The 20,191-nt window shown below is 47.9% G+C and overlaps 1 protein-coding gene across 4 annotated transcripts in view; it reads right to left on the reverse strand.

Annotated features, from left to right (window-relative positions):
- Positions 1-20,191, reverse strand: part of EGFLAM (EGF like, fibronectin type III and laminin G domains) — a 129,632-nt gene that overhangs the window by 40,996 nt on the left and 68,445 nt on the right. For all 4 annotated transcript variants that reach the window (XM_070411809.1, XM_070411810.1, XM_070411812.1 and 1 more), the window contains 4 exons: positions 16,962-17,128; positions 2,608-2,723; positions 1,727-2,042; positions 734-834 (listed from right to left, as the gene is read on the reverse strand). In XM_070411809.1, the coding sequence (XP_070267910.1) occupies positions 734-834; positions 1,727-2,042; positions 2,608-2,723; positions 16,962-17,128 (700 nt within the window). The remainder of the gene's footprint in view (positions 1-733; positions 835-1,726; positions 2,043-2,607; positions 2,724-16,961; positions 17,129-20,191) is intronic.

Below are 20,191 nucleotides of genomic sequence, written 5' to 3' on the forward strand. Positions count from 1 at the left end.
TGGAGCATCATCCTGATGCACAAGGGTTGCAGGTCCGATCCCCGGTCAGGCACACACAGGAATCAACCAGTGGGTGCATGAATGAGTGGAACAACAAATCGATGGTTCTCTCTCCCCCTCTCCCTTCCTCTCTTTCTAAAGTCAATTAAAAAACAACAACAACACATTGTGACCATGACCTCAAAGGGGACTCGTTTCCAGATCTCCAGGCATTTTTGTGTCGTCTGAGATACACAGAAGAACCACTTTAAGCTGCAGTCGTGACTGGATTCTGTCTGCAGTTGTTCAGAGCGGAGGGCATCTATTGGCCTCGCTCTATGCCAGGGAGACACATTTCAGCTTTCATCTGTTCCGCTACAGCCGCAGCGACAAGGGCAGACATCTGGGCTCCCTTTAAAAGCGGTTTTGGAATGAGAATGCCTTATGCCTTCTGAAGTCCTGGCCAGGGAGGAGCCCCTGTTATGAGCAACATGGCTGGGACCCAAACCTCCTCTCTGGGCACCCTCAGGCCAGCCGCCTGCACAGTTCAATAGCACACGGCACCCACCCCCTCCCTGGCACCCTTGAATGTGTGGATGAGCCCGTCATCCCTGCTACCCTGGGAATGGGTTTCAGGACAGGCTCTGTGTCATATTGTCCTTTGCTACTTACCTCCCACGTCCTCCCCCCTCTCCTCCTCCCTCCTGTGATAGGACGTCCAATGGACACTCATCAAACAAGGAATCCCTCTTACCCTGAATTCCAGAGTGATTTGAAATGCCTGATGGGAGTTCTTCAGAGGGTCAAAGGTTACATAGGAGTGGCCGAAGAACTGAGGGTACTGTATAGCAACATCTGAAAAGAGGAAAAGACAACACGGAAACAGGCCCTTTCCCCACTTCTTCTTCAAATGCAAAAATCAACGTGCACCGCTGTGTGGGGGTCCCTGGGTGAAACCTCTCATGGGCTCAGGCTCGCTCACTCTCTTCTTCTCTCCACTTGTCACACCCGGACTCCTCGCTATTGGGGACTCTGAGCTCCTGGAGTTCTCAGGGAGAACCTGGCCTTTGGAGACTGTCGCCTGCTTCCCTACACAGGAACGGTGGCTGCCGGATCCCCGACGCCTGCTTTGCAGCGGTGCGTCTGTGTGCTGTACGTGGGCTCCATTAAGCCCTTTCCCAATTTGCATGCACATGTCCCAATTTGCAGCACTTTCTTCAGTGGAGCTGTGATGAAAGGAAAGCCCACACCCCCGAGGTGCCACCGGGATGACTTATTCATTGCACCAAAGGTATTACCCGGTTGGCACACTGAGAAGTAGGGCTGCTCTCTAACTAGACGCAGTGGAAGTGGCCTCATGTTTGCCCTGGGTAGCTTATGTAATGACTTAGACAGGGAAGAAGGGCTTATCTTATGCCCAACTGGTGTGGCTCAGTGGTTGTGCATCGACCTATGAACCAGGAGGTCACGGTTTGATTTCCGGTCAGGGCACATGCCCGGGTTGCGGGCCCAATCCCCAGTGTGGGGCGTGCAAGAGGCAGCCAATCTATGATTCTATCTCATCATTGATGTTTCTCTCTCTCTCCCTCTCCCTTCCTCTCTGAAATCAATGAAAACATATTTTAAAAAAAGAAGAGGCTTATCTTGGACAAAGGGTTAGAAGAAACCAGAATTGGACAGCAAACCTGCCCTCTGGTGTCCAGTGGGGCCAACCCACCCCTGTGTCCTTGCCCCACGGAAGGCCTACCTTCTGAGCAGCTCTCACCACCTTTGCCCAGGTTGCAGTGGCACCGTGAGCGCCCCCAGGTGTAGTCATTGGCACAAAAGCTGTCACCGGGGCAGAGAGTTTCATCGCACGGCTTGTCAAAGAGCCTGGGCATCGCATGCACACCGTTCTTCCCTTGTCTCTTCAGCGGAGTGGGCTGGGGAGCCACCGGAGCCGGCGGGAGAGAAGCTGGAGTCGGGGGGACAAGCCTCGCAACGGTTTTCGGGTTTGATCTTGGCACAAACTTGGATTCCACCAACACTTTATTCCCTTCTTTGGTAGCAGGAAGTGGTTTAACCTACAGCCAGAAAGGGATGGAGAAAGAACACCAGGAATTAGACGGCCTTATGATGGTGGATGCCTAATCCTTGAAAACATGGTCACTTTTGATATCCCGGGATGTAGGTGGGCAGACAGTCCTGACCCCAGTGTACGGCTAAAGAACTTGAGGCTCAAGGACTTTTGGTACCTTGCTTTGTATTAGTCAGAAAATCAGCAGTAAAGCTGATATATGGTTGTTTATTATTCTTATTATCACGAAGATGGAATCGTCAAGGACCTGCTCATTTCCTTATAACACCTAACTGTGTAAAATTTTACTTGGTGGGAAATCTCAGTATGTTTTGGCGAGATAGGGAAGTCGGCAGGCAGGGCTGCCCACAGAACATCAGCATGGTTGGTATTTCGTTATTACTCATTTATGATCACCAGGAGCCTAATCGTCAGAGGGAATAGATGTGTTCTAGGCAAAGGAGCCCATTTAAGTCAGTTTTACATAAAATGCTCACAGCCCATTGGCCAAATTACCTTGTTCAGCAAGAAAACAAAAACACCTATGTTTTAACAGTAGCTATTTTTGTTACCTCCTCAAAGGAAATATCCAAATCTAAGTCGTCTTCAAATCCCTCGTCATCCTCGCTGACTCCCGTGTTCGTTAGATAATGGGGTCCGTAGCGGCCACTTCCCTCCTCCTCGGGGCCTTCAAGGAGAAAAGAAGCACACTGCTGTCAACACGCCCTCCACCCCTCGTCCACCCTAATCCAGTCGCACGCCGCTGCGCCCAAGACACTGGGATGTGGTGGGCACTCAAAAAAGTCAACACTGAAGACGAAGGATCATGACCAAAAGGTACAAAACAGGGTTCATCTCATAAGTAATCAAGACAGTGCCAATCAGACCCTGAAAGAGCTGCCATGTTACACCGACAAGACTGGCAAACAGGTAAAAGCTGAGCAACAAAAAACATCACCAAGGATGGGATCAGTGGGCACCCGTAGGCACTGACGTTAGACGTGTACGCCACTCTGCAAAACACTTGGAAATGTTTAATAGAGTAGAAAACATTGATTCCTTTGGGCCCAGCAATCTTACCCTAACTTACAAAACCTGGAAACACGTGTACCAGGAGACGTGCAAAACATGTTCATAGCATTAGAATTTGTAACAGAAAACAAGATCTCACATTTGTTATTTATAATATCTCTCAAGAGAGAATAAACAAATTATGGTGTCTCTACAGAGAGGAATACTACGTAGCAGGGGAAATGAATGAATGAGCATTTAATAATGCATCAGCATGGCTTCATCTTACATCATTTCACGTTAAAAATACAAGTTGCAAAAAAAAACAACAAACACAAACACAAAACATATTCAGTGTAATGCCATCTATATAAAAGTCAACAGCAAGTAGACCTTAATATATTATGTAATAAGAATACATAGATATGCAGTTTAAATGATTAAGACAGTGACAAAAAATACCTGTGGAAGGTTAGGAGAAGGACGTGCAGGAGGCATTCCAGGGCCTTCAAGAATGCTCTCCAATATTCTATTCATTAAGACAGGTGTTGGGTACATGTGAGTGTTCATGTTATGTTTATATGTTTTATATATGTTTTTCTAAAAAAGTCCCTGACCAAAGTTGCAGGCTCAATCCCCAGTATGGGGCATGCGAGAGGCAGCCAATCAGTGATTCTCTCTCATTGTTGATGTTTCCATCTCTCTCTCCCTTTCCCTTCCTCTCTGAAATACATACATACGTATGTGTGCGTGTGTGTGTGTGTGCGTGTGTGTGCGTGTGTGCGCGTGTGCGTGTGTGTGCATGTGTGTGTGTATTTTACTATGCCAATTGTTTTTCAGACATTGTTTCTGTTACTCCTCATGAAATCCTCTGAAATTGGTGTTTTTACTCCCATTTTACCATGTGGGGATTTAAACTCAGAAAGATGAAAGAACTTGCTTAGAGGCATAGAGATGGTAGATGGCAAAGCTAGAATTTATCCTTGGAATCTCTTCGATTGCAAATTGTGTCTTCAGCTCCCCCCCCCCCCCCCCCTTCAAAAGTCTTAGCACACAAGCTGGTCTACCAGTTGACTCCTGAATAAAGACTTTGCTCAGTGCTCTTCTCCACATTGCCCTCCTGTTCCCTCTTCTACCTCCTTCTGCATAGCCTCCCATTCCTCCAGCTACACACATTCTGTGGAGACACGGGGCATCATCCAAAGATCCAAAGCAAGTGATGGTTTAAGAAGAAAACGTCAGACTCTTTTGGAGAAGAAATGGTGACTCCACAAAAGATGGAGCTGCTGAGGCCTGTAGGACACTCCTCCACCTCCTCCTGGGTGGGGCTGCCCACACACGGACATTTGCCCCTGAGCGTAAGCTCGCACTCAGCTCCCATAGCTTGATGAAACCAATAGACAATTAAGATAGTTATACCTTCAGAACCCCCGGCCTCGGAATGTTGCCCTGGTATTTCCCAACTTGGCTGTGAACCCCTTGAGGGCAGACCCATACTTCAGACTCTTGTTATTCCTTCCCATCCTCAACTTAACTAACACGTCACATAGTCACCAACGACCAGGTCTCCACCCGGCACAGGAGACACTCCTGCGATGCTCCTCACCACGGTGGACCCTGTCTGTCCGTCCTGGCCCAGTGGGACGCGCTTGGAGAGGAAGCCTTCCATGGTGAGACTCTGCCCACAATTCCAAAGACATTCCCTCCAAACTGCCACCGTTCCCATCCCTTCCCCCTACTCAGTCTAGAAATTTAGTATTGAAAGAGACATTAGATACCTCCCTGTCACAACTTCTCATTTCAGTGTGAACTGAGGCCACAGAAGGAGAAGTGGTGTCCTGCCCCCTAACCCATCCTAGCAAGTCCATCCTGAAGGAAAGTCCTTGGAGAAAAGGACCTTGACGTGTGGCTGCAGGTACCAAATGGCACCATGATGAGAATGGAAATGGCTCGATTCTGCTCATGTTGACAAGTGAAATAAGGCACCTATGACTCAGTGGATAGAAACTGCTCTGTTTCAGCACTGTATAGAACATATATCCTAGAAACCAGAAGTTCCTTTTCCGTTTGGGGACAGAGAGACTGTGAGATAAGAGTGGGGAAAGGAATATGGACTTACCAAGACTCAGAGTCCAAGACATTTTGACTTTTGTAGCAAGACCTTAGCGATCAGCCACCACTAGTCCATTTTACAGAGGAGTAAACTGATGCTCAGGGAGTCCATGGGACTGGCCCAGAGAGGCAGTTCATTGATGGCAGAGCTGATCTGGAATTCTGGACTCCCGGTGCCATCCTCAAGTACTCTTTGCAGCATCTCAAACTCCGCAGCTCTCACACTAACCCAGGCTAACAGTCATTTTCCAGTTTTGATCGGAAGGAAATGTGCCCAGGGAGGACCAGACGCAGCATGACCGGGAGACGCCAGGAACCCAGCTTGCGGCTGCTGGGTCCTGCTGGGTCCTGCCGGGCCCGCTGCCTCAGATCTCAGACCCAGCGCTGACATGAAGCTTTTACTCACACTATTTCTTAGTGAAGACAGAACGTGCAGTCCAAGCCAGCGATAAGAATTCTCCCAGTAGCCTGGGGCTATTATAATTAAAGGGCATAACTTATCTCTTTCGACTTGGCACTTTGTTAATTAGGAAAAGAGAACATTAAAAGGGAGGCATTTATTGAGAACCAGAACAAACCACGGACTGAATGCAAAACAAGTTCAAGGGTACTGCGCTATAAGAAAAACTAATGCACAAAATGCAAATTTCTATTCATAAATTAAGGATGGCTTTTATCCTACAAAACCTGTGTTTGTTTGTCTAAAGGCATCTCAACCATTTCAAGTGGCTCCAAACTAATTCTAAAGGGCTCCCAGGGCTCTGAGAGTCTGTGCCCTATCGCCACCTGCTGGGCTACTTGGGAACTGCCACCATCTGGGGGTGCCTCTGCCTGCTTGCTCCTGAGGAGCATTTGTGGGTCATTCCCTAATGGACCACTGGTTGGTGACCACTTCTCCAGAGGTTTCCTTATGTAGCTGATCCTCAGAATCCGTTGGGCTCTGGAATCCCTTATGACTGTGTGATCCAGACAACTGCTGGGGGCAACTTTCCACTGGGCCAGGATGGCATGCATTCACATTTGTAAACGTAGTGGACACTAGGGTTAGAGTTAGATGGCAACCCATCTTGTTCCGTCACAGGTCTCTGCTCTCCACGCAGGTGGGAACGAGCAGCTGGAACCACCAAAACTCCAATAGGAGACCCGAGCTTAAACAATGGGTAGTTTCGTCCTCATAGCAGGTGGTTTTTTTCTTCTGGGAAAAAAACCAACTCTCAAATGTGTGCTTAACTCTGGATAGTATTTATCAAAATACTAAAGGTTAGGCTAGCAGGTAAGAGACGTGGTGTCAAATGCCATCCACATTGCCAATGGCTGTGCACACTAGTCTCTCCATCAATAAAAGCAGAGAGCGGTACCATCCTGACCCACTGTGCCCCGTGGAGATAGCGAACGGGGAAATAAGAACCTGGACAAGCCAAAGCACAAACCAGGACACTGCCGAGCGGCCTCGCTCTGCGTGCCATAGTGAAACAAGCTAAATGCCCATCGATAAAGAATTAGTAAATAAATGGGGTAGAGCTTTATAATGGAATGCACCATGGTTATTAAAATTAATGTGGTAGGCCTGTATTTACTTATATTCAGAGATGTAGATAGCATTTTGTTATACAAAAAAGTACACGTGTACTATGACCTTATCATTAGATTAAGAATGATTCTGGAAGATTATATATCAAATTGTGAGTAGCGGTTATGCCGGGATGCTGAGATCAGACATAGTTTTTATTGTTTTTTGCACTTTTGTATGTTGTTTGTGCTTTTTTTTTCTGATAATAAGTATGGATTACGTTTTCTATTTAGAGACCACAAAAAAGCTATTTCTGATTTGGGATTATTAAGACGGCTTCCTTCATCGGCCTCCCTGCTCTAGCTCCTGCCCCTCTAGCGTCCTGTCTTCACAAACCAGTGAGAGGGAATTTGCTGAAACCTGATCAAGGGCCTCCCTCCACCCTCCACCCAACTTCAGTCTTCCCATCTCTCTTTGAATGAGAGCAAAGTCCAGTGGTCTCCTGTGGCCTCCTAGGTCCTAACCAGCCACCACCAACTGTGACCTCATCTCCTCCCACTCTTCTCCCTCGGAGGACCTACCAATCCGGGCCACACAGACCTCCTTTCCCTCCCTGAACAAGGAATGCTCTGGGATGCGCCTGCGTCAGGACTTCGGCATCTGCCTGCAATGCTCCTCCCCCAAAGCCTGGTTGGCTGGCTCGATAGGTAGGTAGATAATTGATCCAGGATCTACCCAGAGAGGTCACCCTGTTCTTCTGGCTCAAATGTCACCTTCTCAGGAGGCTATCTTTCTCTGACTGCCCGTCACCTTCCCTGTTTTGTTTTCTCCCTCTGCCATGCTATCTACATGTTTAGATTTATTTGTTCTCTGTCTGTCCACCTAGAACGTGAGCTCTATGGGGTCAGGCATTCCTTTTGTTGGTCTTGTTCACGGCTGAATTCTCAGCATCTGAAACAGTGCCTGGCACACAGTGGGCACTAAATATTAGTTCGGAAGAATCGACGGATACGGTGTAAACTAATGTGGGGGACTGATTCTTTAGAAAGTGGGACTCCCCCTCACAAGGGAATGGCAGCTTGGGTTCTGCCCAGGACCTGCCTGGGGTGACCTTGAGAAGGCTGCCGGGTCACTCGGGCCTGCTTCCTCCCGGGCTGACTGAGGCCGTCCTTCCCAGCTCTGAGGTCACAAACCCCCAACCAACAGCATTCGACTGTGAGATCTGATGATGTCCTAGGTCAGTGATGGCGAACCTTTTGAGCTCGGCGTGTCAGCATTTTGAAAAACCCTAACTTAACTCTGGTGCCGTGTCACATATAGAAATTTTTTGATATTTGCAACCATATTAAAACAGAGATTTATATTTTTGATATTTATTTTATATATTTAAATGCCATTTAACAAAGAAAAATCAACCAAAAAAATGAGTTCGCGTGTCACCTCTGACACACATGTCATAGGTTCGCCATCACTGTCCTATGTTCACTGCAATATGCTCAACAGGCAAAGATGAATGAGATAAGGTCTGTGTTTAAGTCTATACGAGTGAAAGACCAAAAAGTGACTCATGGTTTTGGAACCCACATAAAAGGCACCATTCTCTACTATAGGAGAGGATACTATGGCCGATGCCCCCAGAGCCACCCTGCCCTTCTCCACTCCGCCCTGGGCCCCCGGAGACTGACCTATCTGGCTCCCACCGTGCTCTGGCCGTCAGGAAGCCCCTGCAGGAGGGTGGAAGAGGAAGGAAAATGAGTCAGAGCAACCTCCATCCTAAGAGGTTGTCACGGGACACGTGTCCGAAGGTCACAGCCCTTGCCCGATGGCCCTCCCTGTCTGTCTCCAGAAGCTGGTAATTGCTTCCTCTTGACTTCCTGGCGTCTGTCAGAACTTGTGCAAATAGTCCCTTCGTCAAACTCATTTCAAATGACCCAACTGCGCGTGCCTCTGTTTCCTGCCAGAAGCCTGATGACACCTGAGATCATTAGGAAAGCCGTCTCTTCTCCCAGGGTTGTCTCTGACTGGCACATGTTTGTACCTATTTGTTCCACATTTGCCTGCATAATTGGATGAGATCCAGCCAACGTGGCCAGCAGGCCTGTGTCCCTCCTGTGCGTCTCTCACTGTGCCCTCCCATATGTCTGTCACTGTGTGCCCCACCCCCACCCCACACGTCTCTCGCTGTGTTGGGCTGATTTCCTATAACTTCTCTGAGTTAACCCAGGACTGTGGTCCATCCGAGAACCTAAGTGAATCAGGAGCTGAGATGCTAAGACACCATCCGAATGGAGAACTGTGCAAAAGCAAGAAGTGCCCCCACGGGAAGGGCAGTAATGATTAACCATGGAATGAGCAGTCCAAGAGAAAGAGAACAAAATGGGTAACAAGAAAAGAGAGAGCCCTAACCGGTTTGGCTCAGTAGATAGAGCATCGGCCTGTGGACTGAAGGGTCTCAGGTTCGATTCCGGTCAAGGGCATGTACCTTGGTTGCGGGCACATCCCCAGTAGGGGGTGTGCAGGAGGCAGCTGATCGATGTTTCTCTCTCATTGATGTTTCTAACTCTCTATCCCTCTCCCTTCCTCTCTGTAAAAAATCAATAAAATATATATATATATATATATATATATATATAAATAGAGAGAAATAAAGGAAAAATCGTTAACACTTGTGTTAACTCATGTCAATGTATTAATGTGTACAAATCCATTGAGACGGAGAGGAGTAAGCATGCGGCCCACCCGGCGGCTGCTGGCTGCGGCGGATTGATTGACAGGGGCTGCGGCTGACTGGGAGCACTGAGAGTGCGTTTTGTTTGGGAAATTATATTTGCTTCTCATTTGCCTTAGTCTCTCTCCTCTAACTAGCCAGAGGGGGTAAGATCTCTGCGTACCGATTCTAAGTAACTGCCTGGTGATGGAAGGTGTAGAAGGCCTCAGAGGAGCAAGAAACAGGTAGCAGGCGTTTAAACAGCAAAGTGAATCATTTCCTTCAGAGCCAATAAAGTGTGGGAACAGGCTGTCACCCAGATTTACACACGTGGAGGCTGCAGCACGTGCAGAATCGAGGGCTGTGAGGGCGCCCGGATGCAAAGTCAGACCCAAAGTTATGTCTGCATCGAGCTGCACACTTAGAATGCAGACTGCCGAGGTGCTGAGTAAAACAAACGACTTGTTCTTCCTCCGTCTCCTCGTTCCTCTCACCTTCCGAAGATTTACAAATCCATGAGCTCGCCGATTTATGGGCCTACTTATTCCAAGCTCTCGGAGCAATGCCAAGGAAGCAAGCCCTCCCTCCGCTCCTCTCCCGGCGGCAAGAGCAGCACAGACCTGCCTGGAAACCCTTGGCTCACAGGCTCTCCAGGTCTGTTACTTGTGTGAGAACATGCGTGTGAATTGCAGGGATACATTTCAAGGCGACAATTTCATTCATATGCACGAACTGATTCCTTCCAAGTTTGGCAAAATTGCTACCCATAAGAGGATTCCCCACATTTCCTGGAGACCCTCCTGAGTTCAGCTAACTATACCCCCAGAGGCCAAATCTGACTGCCACCTGCTTTGTACTGTTGAAAGGTCACGACCCAAGATGCAGCCGCTCCAGCCAGGCGCCACCCCAGCAAACGCACACTCAGGGTCCCTGCAGATGCTCCGCTGGACCAGAGCCACCGGCTGTGTGCCAGCCAATCCGCAAACGCCAAGCCAGCTCAGCGCTGCACGATTTCCCCCTTCCTTAGCCACTTCCTGCTTTTCCCTCTCTTGTTCTTTATCCTGTAAGCTCCCTTCTTCTGCCCAGCTTCCTTCCAGTTCTAGGGACCTTTGAGAATGGAGACTGCCTGCTCCAGGCAGTGTGGGATAAACTTGGCTTTTATCACCTAAACTAGAGGCCTGGGTGCACGAAATTCTTGCACTTGGGGGGGGGGGGGGCCCATGGGAAGCAGGCCTAAGGCGTCAGTTGGACATCCTTAGCGCTGCTGTGGAGGCAGGAGAGGCTCCCGCCACCACCGCCGGTGCACTAGCCAGTAGTGAGCCTGGCTCAGGGCTTCTGCATTGAGCGTCTGCCCCCTGGTGGTCAGTGCACATCATAGCAACTGGTCATTCTGGCATTGTCTATTTGCATATTAGCCTTTTATTATACAGGATTGTCTTCTTTAATCATTTAACAATGCAGGAGTCAAAAATATGGTTTTCACATTCTTAAATGGTTGATAAAAGGGTTTTAAAAGATAAAATCTTTTGTGACACATGAAAACCATATGAAATATACATTTCAGTGTCCACTGATAAAGTTTTATTGGAACATGGAACATTATTTATCATCTGTGGCTGCTTTTATGCAGAGGTGCCTGAAAATCCCAACAGAGTCCCTATGGCATCCTCCTCAGAAAAACGTGCTGCCCCTCATCTAAGTGAATGGTTCTTAGTGGGGAGCTTAAAAATTAAAAGGAAACACACACATAAAAACAGGGGAACAGCACTAATGCTGGGGTTTTTCTCCCCCTTTTTGGCTGATCCAGGATGTGCTTGCATAATGAGTTATAAAATTTTATTGTGCCTTGCAGTTTGGATTCTCTGATGTCTTTTAAATCTGCAACCTTCTTTTTTCTTTTTAAGAAAAAAATATGATTTTATTGATTTCAGAGAGAGGAAGAGGGAGGGAGAGAGAGATAGAAACATCAATGATAAGAATCATCGATCAGCTGCCTTCTGCACGCCCCCTACTGGGGATTGGGCCCAAAACCCAGGCATGTGCCCCGATCTGGAATCGAACCATGACCTCCTGGTTCACAGGTCAACACTCAACCACTGAGCCACACCAGTCTGGGCAAATGTGCAGCCTTCTGATACTAACCAACCAACTAAAACCCAGTCCCTCTCTGATTGCTTCCTACCCCCCCCCCCCCACCCCCAAGTGCCTGCCGCCACCTTCTGTCCCCACTTCCTCCCCCTCTGCTCACTGCAGCAGCCAATTCAGAAGCTCTCACTCGTCACCAGGAGAGAGGACATCTACTTTGTGGCTACTTAGTGACAACATCTACCCAGGAACCCAAGCAAACGGAGCTGGTCTCTGGGGAGATGTTAAGGCAATTACAAACAAGGGCCCAAATCTCAGAGCAAAACTGGGTAAATGCCAGGTTCACACGTGGACACTTGTGGGACAAAGGATATAAACAGACATACAACCAGCAACAGCTGAAGAGCGATGTCTGAGTAAGGAAGGCAGAGAGAAGAAAAGTGGGGTGAGGGTGGGGACGGGGGCAGGGAACATTGTGGAGTCAGGGTTAATGTAGAGATGTGATTGCTTTGAGCCAGGCTGGATTTGTCTCAGCTCGGTAGAAGGAGTTTCTGAAACTGTTGAAGAAATTGGATTGTGGGGTGAATACAGCAAAAAAAAAAAAAAAAAAAAAAGCATCTCTCCCACCTCCCTATGTGATCTCTGAGGCTCGGAGACCATAATCAGACCTATTAGGACTAGAGGAGAAATTTAGTGTAGAAATGATAAAGCTTATTTTAATGATCAAGACATAGCACAGGAGCAAACAAGGGCTTGGTTAGAAAGTGTCTCTCTTCCTCATTACACTCTTGATCGCTGGGATTTCTCTCAAACACCTCTTTGCCACCTTTATTGCCTTGAACTTAGTCCCCAGGGATTTGCTTTCTCCTGTCCTTCCTTCTTTCCTCCCTCCCTCCTTTATTTACTTTGTTTTTATTGGTGTCACTTGACAATTCTCGGAGTTCGACTTTGCTTATAAACTTAGCCTTTGGGGCAACCCAAAGGTTTCTAGACCAACTTTCTCCTCCCATCTCCTCTGAATTCCCCAGACAGTAGCAGTAGAAAGTTATCCGGCCCCCAAAAGGAGTCCCTGTGCTAAGTCACATTCAGCCATTCACTTACTCAATCAATATTTATTGAGCTCCTGCTTTGTTCAGGGTGTTGGGAACACAACCTTGAACAAGGCATTCCAACTCCAGTTGGAGCTTATACTGGAAGGTCGATACAGATAATAAATAGTTTCAGGCAGTGAAAGGGCTACGGAGAAAATCAAGCAGGAAATGGGGCCGGGGTAACAGTGAGAGGGAAGACTGCCTGAGGGGTGGTCATGGGAGGATCTGGGGAGAGGGAGTTCCAGCAGAGGAAACAGGGTGCAAACGTCCCCAGGTGGGGAAGAGAAAAGTGACTTTTGATAGGAAGAAAAGAACATCTTCTACTGGGCACTGCCCTGAGGGCACCGATTTCCCTTCTCTCCGACTGTATTGTGAGCAGAAAACACAAGAATTTAAGTGGTTTAGGGCACCAGGATGAGCTAACCTTTCAGGGAAGGTTGTTATGGTCCTAAAGCTGGTCACACATGTGAGTTGTTTTTCATTTCATTTCATGTGTCTTTGGTAAAAATAAAACGCTTCCTGACTTCTGCCCTTTCTATTATTTATAGTTCACATTTGTATTACTTGTTCCATCCTTCTTGGCTCCCAGAGAATAAGGGACTGCCTGGCGGGGCAAGCACATGTCCTACCAAGCCACGCGTGGACCCATGCCGGTGAGGTTCCACAGGGCCCCCTGTTCTGATCGGCCAACCTATACAATCAATCATGGGGATAAAAGAATGCCAGGAAACACTGAAGCAAATTATAATGTTGTTGGTATTTCTGAAAAAATCAAGCAGGATAGGGTGAGGGACCGGACCGTGTTTCCTAACAGAATGGATGCTAGGACAGGCTCCAGTACAAGGATGGACGTAAACACAGGTAGCATCATTACCGGTCAAGGTCAGTGAAATGCTCCATTTCTCATTTGAAAACACGGACACTAAAACATCTTAGGATCTTCGTCCGTTGTACAGTGACTTTGTGGAGCTAAGATGGGGATGCTGGGGATGCCTAGCAACACTCCAGTGAAGCTTTCAAAACCCTCCTCCCCCCTCACTGGGCTGAGCGCTAACGGAGGAAAACGCTGGCCCTGGCTTTCGGTAACTACCGACACAAAAGCAACTGAGATCTACCAGCGGTCCCATTGAGCAATTGAGCTGCTAATAGGGTCTGGCATTAATAGGTCCCGGGAAGTCAATGCTTGTTAGTAAGAGAGCTGAACTGTTATTTTTCCTTGGAAAGGAGGAGGGCGTAGGCTAAAATAGGCAAGAGAAGTCCAGTGATTGGCTGCGTCCAGGGTGGGATCTAAGGTTCCCATTGGGCACTCTGCCTCAATTCTGTACTGGAGTTCACTGTTTAGGGAGCAAATTGGGCATCACAGCAAAAAAAAATCCAGGTATGAAGGACCCTGAGGTGGGGAGGAAGAGGGGCAGTGAGTGAGTGGGAAAGCCCAACAGGTAGAATACTGTTCTCACAAATTCCTCAAGGCCACGTTCAAACGATTTACCACTGGTTGGACTTGGATCTAACCAATCAGAAGAGCTGCTGGCTGCAACATCCCGGGGCTATACCGATGAATACTGGGTGAATTCAGGCTGGTATGGATGTACAGTATACCTCACATGTTTTAAAAATATTTTTTAATTAACTTGACAGAGAGAGAGAATCATTGATGTGAGAGAAACATCAATCAGCTGCCTCCTGCATGCTCCCTAGTTGGGACTGAGCCTGCAACCCTGGCATGTGCCCTGACCAGGAATCAAACCAGCAACCCTTTGGTGCACAGGACGTTGCCCAACGAACTGAGCCACACTAGCCAGGGCTACCTCACAAGTTTTCAATGAAAAAAGAAAACCTTTTAGGTTTGTCCTGTGCTGCCAGAGCTTCCTCGGTCCATTTTGTTTAATTGTTGACCTTACCATCCTCATGCTATTGGCATGAGAAGAATAAGAACCACCTTTAATTTGAATCTCACTCAGGGAAGTGGCTTTGCAGGCAGCCAAACCCTAGTTCAAATCCTGATTTGTAATTTTTATTCTTGGAAAAATCCACAACCCTTCAAAACCTCAATATGTAAAAACCTATGGAAAGGGACACCATTCCGCCAGCACAAGGTTGTTTGTGAGGATTAGTATGGGGTTTGCCGGGTAAGATGCCCAGTGTGGTGTCTGGCTCACAGCGGTAGCTCTGATATCCGGAATCTATTGTGATCCAAATAAGTGCTCCTCGGTAATTAGGTGATTTTATATATTGGAAACTGGGTTTGGGAAACAAAATAACAGTCTAAACGAAAAGCAAATAAGCAGTGTGAATGTGCCGGAACCACAGGGGTTTCTAAAACATTGGAAGGTATCATGAGAAAAAAACACGACTAAAATAAGAATTACAGCACATTCTTAGTGTCTGTGATTAGGCCATCTAACAAATTCTATTTCTGTTATCCTTATTTGAGTAACTATATATATGTAAAAACCGTTAAATTATATTTATTTAAGACTATTTCATGATTGAGAGTTTTCACTGAGGCAGCCACCTCCCCTGAGCACAATTACTTTGAAATGATAACATTTTACTTCGCACAGGAGACCAATTGTAATGAGACGTTACGTATCTGTTGGGGTGGTGAACACACAATACAATATACAGATGATGTATTGTAGAACTGTACACCAGAAACCTGTATAATTTTAACCAGTGTCACCCCAATAAATTCAATAAAAAACCACTACATATCTGTAAAGTTCTTTCATATACCTTATCCTACTTAATCCACAAAACTAGGATCCACCAAGGGGGCAATGATTATCAGGAACTCCAAGGCCAGAACCATGCTTCAGTTTAAAAAGAGAAAGATCGAGGGATGCCCTAACCCACATCCCCTCCCCCGACTCCGATGTCCACACCCACTGTGGAGAAGGAGACACTAGGGACGGAAGGAAGAAGGTGAGTGTGGGTCAGCTCACAGCGTGGGAGCAGAGTAGGGTGAGCACACAGTGTGACTGCCTCGTTTGTCGTAAAGACAAACTACACGTTCAGAGTACAGTCAGATCCAAGGCTGAGGCTTGTCAGGCCCCTGTTACCCCAATTTTGGGCCAGGCAGCACAAAGTTTAACCAAAGACTATAGCACAGATGTCAGCCAGCAGGAGTGGAAGGAGGCCCTCCTTGGGAGATAGAATCGTTGACATTTCTAGGAAGAAGGTGCTTCATTCCTGGCCATACGCCTGGGGGGTTTTAGCTCCTAAACTCTAAAGAGGAAGAGGAGTCTAGCAGTTATTGGGTGATCATTGTTATTGTGTATGTAGGGGTGTGTGTCCTCATCACATCTCCAGATCCCCCAACAGTTCATTTTGAAGGAAGAAGCCTGACACCCAAGGTTAGGCTAAGGGCTGTTCTCAGAAGAGCCCACATTCCTAGGACTTGGTGACTCTCCACCCCTGATAAGAGCCGTGACCTTGGGAGTCAGCTGTGTGAGTGTCCTGTGAGGAGAGGGGAGGAGTTTATTCAGATGCACTAACCAATAGAACGAGGGCTCCGCACCGGCCAATGGAAAGCCAGCGGACAGTGTGGGGCAGGCTGCCTTCCTGGGGACAGGGTACTCAAGGGACAGCAGGGCTCTTCACACCGAAACTTGGAGGAATTTACTGGCAAAACTAAAAAGATGATAGTCTTCAAAGTTTCAATTTTGAGACCTCCCCGCTACATAGGGCCCCAGCTGTAGGTACATGTGCCCCCACTTTCAAAAGACAAAGGTTTCTAAGCAGGGATTGGCAAGGAGGGCTAAGTCATTGAAGTGGTTCCTGAATCCATCATGGGGGAGCTCCTTAAACTATGGACTGTAATAAGAGTTTAATCTGACATTTTGAAAATGCTAGATACCCAAGCCCCGCCCAGCAGATCTGCCCATCACCCAGCCCCCCAGCCGGGAGAGGCGCTGGGGCCCACAGGATCTTCTGCCATCAGCGCCCGGTAGGTGTCAGCACACCAGTGACTCCTCTGGTTCTCCCTGACAGTCCTCCCAGGGACTGGCTTACCTGGCGCCCTTGATTTGCAAGCGAACACTGGCCCCGAAGAGTCTGGGAGCGTTATTTTAAACCCTGTGATTTTAAAATGAACCCATTATCCCAAAGGATAAAAAGTGTGGGGAGGCCGTGGTATGCGCTCTGTTCCTGCGGTCGTGAAAGAAAGCTGACCTCACACTCCCCAAGGACAGTGCAAAAATAAACCCTCCGCTGACCCCGTGTCCATAGCAACAGCCTGAGTCCCTGCTGAAAGGGCTTCCAAAGGGGCTTCCAAGGGGCTGGGAAACGGTCGCAGAAAAGGCCGAGGGAGGCCCGGCCCTGGCTGCCCTTCCGCAGGGCACTTAGTGGGTCCTCAGGAGGCGACCTCAGCCCTGCAGCTGCGCGTCCTTCCCGGGGCCCGGTACTCACGGGAGGTCCGGACGGTGTGGCTGGGCGGGCTGCGCGGGCTGCGGCCGTGGGGATTCATGGCTCTCACCGCAAACTGGTAGTGCGTGTCCGGATCGAGGCCCTTGATGACCATGGAGTCCATCAGGATCCGCTCTTGGATGAAGGTCCAATTGCTGTCGAAATCTGGCCTTGATGGAGGAAAGAACGAGATGAGCAAGAAGCGCGGTCAGACCCCCCGCCGAGGAAAGGCACTGCGCCATGCACACCGGCGCTGGCTTTGAACTCTGCAAGCAACGCTTGTGCAAACGAGAGGGGATGGTCCCTATCTGAGACCCATCTTGATTTTCAATCATAGGCCGTCGTTTTTAAGTCCCTGCCAATAAAAGCAGGCAGGTCCTTTTCGGGGCTGGTGTTTAAACACCGTGTAAGGAGCAGCCTGTAAGGAGCAGCCTTCTTTCCTCGCAGGCCTTGGCCTTGCAAACATCCCCCGCGGAATCGTTTCCAGGCTCTGTCCTGCAGATGTTTCAGAGACCAGCTTCCCCTGACAGCCCCCTTCCCGGAGGTCAGGGAGCTCAGATTCCGCCGGCTCACAGTCTGTTCACAAAATAAACAAATAAACGTTTTATGGGGTGACTAATTTGTAGGAATCGCCATGGGAAAACCAGGCAGATTCTGTTCGTGGCCAGTCTTCCTACTCTGAGTCAAACTGCAGAACTGTTCCCAGGTGCAGAGAGAGCGCCGACCCTCACTCAGAGCCGCCACCGGGGAGGCAGCACACTGAGGGTGACAGTACAACCCGAGCCGGACAGAGCCGCTCAAACCCTGCCAGCTGCCCTTTCACATCTTTAAGTCTCTCTTTTCTCATCTGTAAAATGGGGGCAATAGGAGTACTTCTCTAAGAGGGCTGTGGTAAAGACGAAATAAAATCTGCATCCTCAGCAGGGTGCCTGGTCCCATTGTTAACTCTCACCACCTGTTAGCCATTATCTAAGGGACTTGCACACATCACAGGGGCCGACCAGCATCTGGCTGGTAGGCACTTGAAATGGGGCTAGAACATATTGTGAGGGTAAAACGTACACTGGATTTTTAAAGGAAGAAAAGAATGTACAGTATCTCATTGATTACATACTGAAATGACATTTTGGATGTACTGGGTTAAAATATATTAAAATCAACTTCAAGTATTTCTTATTACCTTGATAATGCCACTATTAGAAAACTTCAACTTCCATACCACTCACATTGCATTTCTACCAGACTGTGCTGCTCTGTGTGGACTTCCCAGCTGGTGGGAGAACAGAGCATTCTGGGTAATAAGAGCTGCAAGATGACACTTGGGAAGGACTGGGGGTGACAGGAGGACAGTGAGGGTGGCCTAGCTGGAGTGGAGGTTCTGTGTTAATAGCTAATAATAGCCACCATTTACCAAGTTCTTAGGAAGTACAGTATTCCCCCAGTGGGTACCTGAAACCATCGATAGTACTGAACCCTGGATATACTATGTTTTCTCTTCTACGTACATACCTCTGATAAAGCTTAATTTATAAATTAGGCACATTTTAACAAGAATAACGAATAATAAAAATAGAACAATTATAACAATATACGTGCAATAAAACTTATGTAAATGTGGTTTCTCTCTCTCAAATGTCTTGTTGTACTCACCTTCTCATTCAAAGGAAACACTGTATGGCTTCGCTTTGGCATATCCAAATTGCCAGCATCACTGCTTTTGCTCGTTGGAGACATTCGTAAGTAAAATAAGGCTGACTTAACAACAAGCACTGCCCTTCTCACCGGTCTCAACAGTTGATCTGATAACCAAGACGGCTCCTAAATGACTAGTCGGCAGGTAGCATAGAGAGCGTGCAGACACTGGACAAAGGGGTAAATAATGTCCCCAACGGAATGGAGTGGGACAGTGGGAGACTTCATCACGCTACTCAGAACCATGTGCAATTTTAAATGTATGAAATGTCTAGTTCTGAAATCTTCAGTGTAATATTCTTGGGTCCTGGTTGACCACAGGTAACAGAAACCGGAGAGCGGGAAACCATGAGTAAGGGGACACTACCGGACGAAGCATGGTTCCAACTTAAGTCATTTATTTCCCCCAAACTACCCTATGCAGCAGGTAATAACATTAAACACCCTCCCCCATTTTACAGGGGAAACTAAGGCATTAACAGGTACGTCACTTGCCAGAGGTCACAGCGGATGAATGGTGAGGCCAACTTGGGTAGATGGGGGAAAGTTAGATTAAGAAGACCCTTGGTATTGGATGAAAACCTGGGGGGACAGTGGCTGGGGCTAGTCTCCACCCTTTAGCTTGCTGCCTGGTCACCTCTCCGGTGCTCTATTGTTAAACACCTCTGCTCACAGGTGTTTAGAAGAAGGCAGGAAGCAAAATAGACCGATGTTTATTCTTTATGAACTTATTGGGCATGGAAATAGAGACTCATTTTGCTGAAAGAGATGCTTGGATGATGCATAGATTTCTCCAACAAAGTGAAATGGAGTCCTTAGGCCCAGGAAAGGAAGCCTCCTCGGGCTCACTGTGCAGAGTGGTTTGTTGTGGGAAGCCACCAGTTGTCTTCACTAGCAGAGAAGTGTAAACAAGGAGCCGGAAGGCTGGTGAACCTTGAGCCCTTGGCAATGGCCAGAGCTATGCACCGATTGTTTAGTCCAGACAATGGGGGCTCAAGCTATTTCCTGACCAAATAGTCTCAGAGTAAATCCTTCTAATATTTACTGACCTTTAAGATAGTCCGTCTGTTACCGCAATTACCTGCCTGCCTAAGAGCTAGATGTGTATCCAAAATTGAATAAAAGGTTGGCAAGGCCTGGGCACCAGTGGAAGTCCTTTCTCTTGCATTGGGCTTGCCCGCCTGGCCCCCAATATTTCCAAATTATTATTTCTTGTCTCATCTCTTTCATTTGCGTGTGGCCTCTTCTCCAGATCCTGAATCCTGAACCATGCGGAACGTGGGTCCTTCACACAGGAATCCATGCAGGGGAGCAGCGAGGTCATGCGGCATGCCCACTGGAGGCAGCAGGGCCAGTTTCTCTTCCTTGATACCCTCTCCCTAAGGACGGACTTCTCATGTAAACTAACGTTGTCATTCAGGAGGAAACCTCAGAGAGTGGAAGGAAACACATTTACAAACTAAAATTAATAAAACCACTTCAGAGGAAAGCCACAGGAATGCCCTAAAAGTAAGATCAGAAAAGATGCAACATTTCTTTCC

Source organism: Myotis yumanensis, unplaced genomic scaffold, assembly GCF_028538775.1.
Source record: "Myotis yumanensis isolate MYYU_CA2020_CCGP unplaced genomic scaffold, mMyoYum1.0.hap1 SCAF_4, whole genome shotgun sequence".
Classification (NCBI taxonomy): Eukaryota; Metazoa; Chordata; class Mammalia; order Chiroptera; family Vespertilionidae; genus Myotis; species Myotis yumanensis.